At 59.2% G+C, this 2,771-nt stretch overlaps 1 protein-coding gene across 1 annotated transcript in view; it reads right to left on the reverse strand.

The window, feature by feature from the left end:
- Positions 1-366, reverse strand: part of STMN3 (stathmin 3) — an 11,181-nt gene extending 10,815 nt beyond the window's left edge. Inside the window, exon 1 of the mRNA XM_006922130.3 lies at positions 284-366. Within this exon, the coding sequence (XP_006922192.1) occupies positions 284-302 (19 nt within the window). The 5' untranslated portion in view covers positions 303-366. The remainder of the gene's footprint in view (positions 1-283) is intronic.
- Positions 367-2,771: the final 2,405 nt, after the last annotated feature.

Here is a 2,771-nt window from a genome sequence, read left to right on the forward strand (position 1 = left end):
CCCACCCCGGCGCTCCCCCTGGCGCGGGCCCTGCCCATCGGCCCACGCCCGCCAGGTCGGAGCCGCAATCTCCGGCCTTGGGGCTTGGGGGTCGCCCCAGCCCGGCGGCCCCGAATCCTGAATCCTGTGAACTCGGCCCCGCCGCGCCCTGCGCCCTTGCAGTGCGCGGAGTCCGAGATGGGAAAACAGTCTGCAACCGGCCCCAGCATCAAGCAAGGCCAGACAATGAGCTTCTGCTCAGACCCGCCAGCGGCCCCAGGAAGCCCGCAGCCCGGGCGCCTACCCGACACGGTGCTGGCCATGGTGCTGGCGGTGGCCGGGGCTGCGGAGGCCGGAGAGGCGCGGACGACGGCTGGAGCTGCAATCGTTGAATGCTGCAGTGCCGGGGAGGGGAGGGAGGGAGGGAGGCGGTGCAGGGAGAAGGAGAGAGAGTGCTAGAGAGGGAGGGAGAGAGGGAGGGAGGGCGAGAGAGCGGGAGCATGCGCCAGTCTGTAGCAGGGGCTGCAGCCCTCAGAGGCAGAGGGGTGGAAGGAGGGGAGCGGGGGAGGGGAGAGACCAGCCTGGGGTCCAGGACAGAGCACTGCATGGAGATGCCCGTCCTCTCACTGCTCACCACCCGGATGGCTGCTCCCCCAGCTTGGCTTTGTGCAGGCTTTGGAGGATGGTGGAGACAGCCCCCACCCCAAGTTGGACCCAGCAGGAAGGGATGGCCCCACCGTGAGGGTGGGGTCGGAGAGCCTTCACTGAGGTGGCTGGCAGCTGGGAGGCACCTTCTGTGTGCCCAGGTCTGTGCTGAGGGGAAAGCGTGTCCTGGATGGTGGCATGGGGGCAGGGCTGGTCTGGAAGATCTCTGAGAGGCGTCCCAGAGGAAGAGGTGGTTCTGAAGCAGAGAAAGGCTGAGGGGGCGTGGTGACCAAGGGCCTAGGACAAAGGCTTTGAAGATGGAGGCAAGCCCAGCTCTAACGGCCACTTGCTGTGTGACCGAAGGTGTGTTTCTGAACTCTGCGCCTCCACTTCTTGGGTGTAAGATGAGACAGATGGTGGAGGACAGATGTGCAAGCTTGCCGAGTGGCTGGGTGCTCTGCCTCCCCTCTTCTCTGGCTCAGGGTTCTGGTCGACTCCCACAAAGGGAAAGCCTGGCAGAGATGGTGGGTCCTTTCCTGTAGTGACCACCTTGCCTCACTTTGGGAACAGGAACTCAGACAGATAAAATGTCATTCCCATTTTATGGACAGAGCCGCTGAGTCAGAGAACTGCCCACTCCACAAGCAATTCAGTGCCAGGGCCAGGAATAAAACACTGGGAAACCTTGGAAACGTGGGTTCAGAAAAGTGAAAGACAGGAACAAATTTAAGGATCAGAGTCACCCTGGAGGAGGCCCAGCAGGTGTGTATATAAACATACCTTGACGTGCACACACCATGAACATGCAATGGGTTAGCATGTCTTGTGGTCCATATGGTACCTGGTCCACAGCGGGAGTCCCACAGAGTCTGTCGGAGCAGACACTCAATTCAGATTTGTTGGCTGGATCAAGATCCTCGTGCCTGCTTGGTGTGGCCTTGGCCAGCCTCGATTTCCCTGATCTCTCACCTCAGTGTCAGGTTCAGCACAATGGCACGTATGTGTTATAATTTAGAGGAGCCTGGGCAGTCCCTATGCATGATGTATGACCAGGCAGCTCATTCCTCAGCTCAGGGCTCAGTGTTCTGGCCATACCTTCCATGGGCTTCTGGGGAGATGAATGCTGTTGCTGTCACAAGATGGGGGTGAAGAAGGTGACTCCTGGCTCATACTTGCTGGCTGCTGGCTCTGGGCAGCTACTGACCACCCACCCTTTGCCTCATTTCCTGACCTGTGAAGAGTAGACAATAAAATAACTAGTCTCAGAGATCGTTAGGAAGACAAACATGTTGATGCCTGTATGGATGATGGTAGGGAAGCCCATGGCTGGTGAGCGCTCAGCAATGTGTGGCTGACAGTCTAAGACAGACGCTGTATAGTCCCCTCACCGGAACTAGCGGTGGGGGCAAATGCCAGTTTCCCCAAGCATGATCTCACACATGATCATGGACACACATGTGGCATAAACGTGCCATCCGCGGGAAAACATCTGGACATCAAATGAGCCCGTGAGAAGCTCTGAAATCAGCGTTGCCAGCAGGCCGTCGGCCATCACTGTAGCATCCATCTCTTCCTGGTGTCTTTGGAATATGCTGGGGTGGCTTAGACAGAAACCTCTGACCCTACAGAGCTGTGCAGACCCCTGAGATCCCCTGTTGACTGCTAGCCTGTGCTAAGTGCTGGGGATTCAGAGGAGCCGGCTCCGACTAGTGGGGGACATTGACTGGAAAAGTAGCTGGACCCAGGGGACAGTAAGTAGAGGAGCTGGTGAGGCTCCTGGGAGCCAGGTCATGGCAAGGGGCAGCCATTTTAAGGAGTGTAGAGTCTTAAATAGAGCTCTGGGTGTTACAGAGAAAAGAGGGGGGACGACAGGAAACTAATTAGAGGGCTTGGGCAGTTGTCCAGGCAACCAAGGTGGCTTGGCTCAGAAAGGGGTAATGGAATGGAGACACCGAAGGAGACGACATCGAGGTAGGAGACTGGCGGGAGCCCAGGTTACTGCCCGAGGGAAGTGCGCGTCCCCGGGCCCAGGGTCAAACAAAGGGGCCGCTGCGGCCTGGGAGCCAGCGCACGCGCAGCCCGGACCCCTCGGCTGCGGCACGGTTTCCGCTGGGAACAGCGCGCCGCGGACCGGAACTGGGGGCGGG

This window comes from Pteropus alecto, unplaced genomic scaffold, assembly GCF_000325575.1.
Source record: "Pteropus alecto unplaced genomic scaffold, ASM32557v1 scaffold45, whole genome shotgun sequence".
NCBI classification, from domain to species: Eukaryota; Metazoa; Chordata; class Mammalia; order Chiroptera; family Pteropodidae; genus Pteropus; species Pteropus alecto.